General features: G+C 41.0%; 1 protein-coding gene across 1 annotated transcript; it reads left to right on the top strand.

The window, feature by feature from the left end:
• On the top strand, nt 1765-2796 carry LOC107607152. Its single transcript, XM_016309132.1, has one exon. It carries the CDS (start codon nt 1765-1767, stop codon nt 2794-2796), a length of 1032 nt encoding a protein of 343 aa, XP_016164618.1.

Genomic DNA, 3678 nt, shown 5'->3' with positions numbered 1-3678 from the left:
CCTCGTGAGCGTGAGGGATGGACCGATTGTGCTTCATTGCATACTCTGTGTGTCTTTTCTTTGATGCTATTAGGTTATCTGGTTGATATATATATATATATATATATATATGGTATTTTTGTTTGTGAGTGCCTGTTTGGGATAATTGAAGCTCTAGACTTTTGATATTGAGACTGATCACCTTGATATCGATTGTTTTGTGTAGACAGGTGATGCGTGAGCATCTTTCCTATCTCTTCCTAGTGAATTTGCATCTAATTTGTTGAGTTTAATAAAGAATTAATTATATTTTAGCCACTATGGATGCTATTTTGAGTTTTGTGCAATACTGTTTATTTTAGGTAGCATTCGGCCGGATTTGATGGAGTTTCTGTAGCACAAGAATCAAAGGAGATGGCAGCAAGGAGCGACGCGCACGCGTGCCTGATGCGTGCGTGTGATTTGGAAGTATCCATGGCGACGCGTGCGCGTGACTGACGCGTACGCGTGATTTGAAGATTTGCTCAGCGACGCGTGCGCTTGACTAACACGTACGCGTGACTCCCGAAATAGACCATCAACGCTTACGCGTGACTGACGCGTACGCGTGACATGCGCCACGTGCAGAAAACGCAGAAAAACACTGGGAGGGATTTCTGGGCTGTTTTAACCCAGTTTTCAGCCAGAAAACACAGATTAGAAGCTGCAGAATGGATGAAACAAGTGGTCCCCATCCATCCATTGAAGACTTGATTATTTAAATTAATTCGAATTTAAATTCAAATTTGAATTCTAGGAAAAGATATTATTTTAATTTTAAAAATTATATTTTAAATTTATTAGGATTAGTTATAAAAGGGAGAAAACTTTCCTTCCTTTGGAGAGGTCCTGGGGAGGATCCCATTCCATCCCAATTTACAATCCGTATTTTCTCTGAACCATGAGCAACTAAACCTCCACTGTTAAGGTTAGGAGCTCTGTCTATTGTATGGATTGATACTATTATTTTTCTATTTTAATTTATGTTTTGATTTATATTTAAGAATTGTTTTCGTTCTTTATTTTATGAATTTGGGTGGAACGGAAGTATGACCCTCTTTCTAAATGCGTTCTTGTATAACTTGGAAAAGCTCTTTACTTGAACAACAGCTTGAAAACATATTCTCCTAAATTTCTAATTTATCTGGATTTAATAGGATACGTGACATATAATCCTTTTATGTTTGGGTAATTAGGATTTCTGTGGCATATAACTAGAATTGAACTTCACCCCCTAATTGGAATTAATTGACCAAGGAATTGGCTGTTGATGAATTTTAGAGGAGACTAGAAAGGTCTAAGGAATTACGGTCTAGTCACATATAGTTGCCATAAATTAGATCTTACATGATTAAAATAAAATAATAAGAAAAGTCAATCCAGAAAAATAGATAACTCTGGAGCCTTAACTATCTTCATATTTTCTTCCCAAAGTATTTACTTGCCTTTCTTCAATATTCTTTATATTGTTTAATGTCTTTTATATTGCATCTCAACACTATTTTCTGTTTGTCTAACTAATCCTATCAAACGCTATTGTTGTTTAATCCATCAATCCTCGTGGGATCGACCCTTACTCACGTAAAGTATTACTTGGTACGACCCGGTGCACTTGCCGGTTAGTTTGTGGTTATAAATTCCGCACCAACAGGAACCCTAATGGCCACTCGCGGACGAGGTCGAGCACGTTCACGTGAAAATAGGAATGAGCAACCGGCGGACAACCACGCCGAATTCATGGCAGCGATGGCGAATCTGGCCAACACTATGGAGGCGAATGCTGCTGCGACTCTGCAAGCTGTGCAGAGGCTAGGTCAACCGGCTGGGAACGGCAATGAAAATGGGAACGGCGAAGGGAATGCTCACTATAATGCTGAGGGAAACGAAGGTAACACGGGAGGCATTCTGATGACTTTGGCAACCTTCCTCAAGGTTCACCCTCCAATATTCCGAGGATCAACTAATCCCACTGAAGTGGATCATTGGTTCCAGGCCATGGAGCGTGCCTTACAGGCGCAGCATGTTCCAAACAATTGGTATGTGGTGTTTGCCGCTTATCAGCTTGCGGGAGAGGCCCAGCCCTGGTGGCAAGTAGAGTGTCGCTTGCTACAGCTACAGAACGCTGATGTTCCGTGGGATGTGTTCCGAACGGCCTTTTACAAGAAGTACTTCCCTGAGTCTGCAAGGAAAGTGAAGGAGATGGAGCTAATGCAGCTGAAACAAGGTTCCATGACCGTAGCAGAGTACACCAACAAGTTTGAAGAGCTTTGTAGGTTTTCTCGGGTGTGTCAAGGTGACCCGGAGACTTACGAGAGCTGGAGGTGTATTAAGTACCAGAGGAGTTTGAAGGATAGCATTATGACTGCTGTGGCTCCTATGGAGATCCATGTCTTCTCCGACTTGGTGAACAAAGCAAGGGTGGTAGAAGAATATGCCAAGACAGTAGCTATATCCAAAGATACCCATGGAGGAAATACTAATAGGGGACGTGACGATTACCTCGGACCAAGGGGGCAGAACTTCAAGAAAGATGGACAAACTCCTCAGCATCTGCAAGGTCAAGGGAACTTCAGAAGGGACAACAATGCCCAGTTTTACCACATGAAGGGAAGTCGTCTATGTTTTACTTGTGGGAAACCTGGACACATATCCAAGTATTGTGGCCGTGGGAGAAACCGAGATGAGGGTCAGCAGCAACAGTCAGGCCGTGTACTTGCTTTGGATGCATGTGATGCGATGGAGTCGAGTCCTCCGACGGAAGGTAAGCGTGTGCTTTGAGTATTAAATTTTACCTGGACCAAAGGGTAGCTTGGTTCTATCTTTTACAAAGTCGTCGTTAGGATTACAAGAGCTTAGAGTTTTGTTGGAAGGGAACCATGGGAAGGAAGGATTCTAGCGGCGATAGCTGAAGATTTCGGAATTATGGTGATGAACGACCAGAGTGTACGTGCCAGAAGGATTACCCAGCATGACTAGAAGTCTTGACGGTTTCCGGTATGGGTGATGGGTGCGGTTCTCTTGACGGTTTTCGGTATGGGTGATGGGTGCAGTTCAGCACCTGTGACAACGGAAGTACCTACTAACGCCCTTGCGATTTTTAAATATGATTTTTGCGGTTTTAAGGTTTAGAATGACTTTCAAATCTGATTTGGAGCTTTAGTTTAAATGATTTGGTTTGGAAACTAGGGTTGGAAATTTTGATCAAATGATGCGGTTTAAAAGAGAAAGTGAGTTCTATGATTTTGATCACTTGTAACTTTGGGTTTGTAATTTTACTTAGAGAAAATGATTCAAATAGAAAGGGTTTTGATTCAAGGGTTTCAATGAATTTAGGAAAATCATGCTTTAAAATGATTGATTTACAAACAAATGATTTTTGACTCTTTTGAAAAAGTTCTAACAATGAGCTTATATGGAACTTGTTTTAAAGGTTTTGAAAATTATTACCAAATCGGTAATTGGTTTAAAAGAAAGAATTTTTGGATTCCTAATGACGATAATCAGAGTGACGCAGCGAAAGGCAAGAAAGAACATCGACACGGTGGGATGATAGTGAACGAGATGATTTGGCAACTTGTTGAGTTGGTAACTTTGAAATTAGGACGCTTCGTGGAGAATATATATATTTATATGTATGTGTATATATATTACATCGCGTGA

This window comes from Arachis ipaensis, chromosome B07 (genome assembly GCF_000816755.2).
Source record: "Arachis ipaensis cultivar K30076 chromosome B07, Araip1.1, whole genome shotgun sequence".
Classification (NCBI taxonomy): domain Eukaryota; kingdom Viridiplantae; phylum Streptophyta; class Magnoliopsida; order Fabales; family Fabaceae; genus Arachis; species Arachis ipaensis.
Note: the sequence above shows the minus strand (reverse complement) of the source record. Positions and strands in the feature narration are given on the sequence as shown.

What these genes read in the sequence shown, in the direction of transcription:
- LOC107607152 (XM_016309132.1), top strand. Translation starts at nt 1,765, where the DNA reads ATGGCGAATCTGGCCAACACTATGGAGGCGAATGCTGCTGCGACTCTG.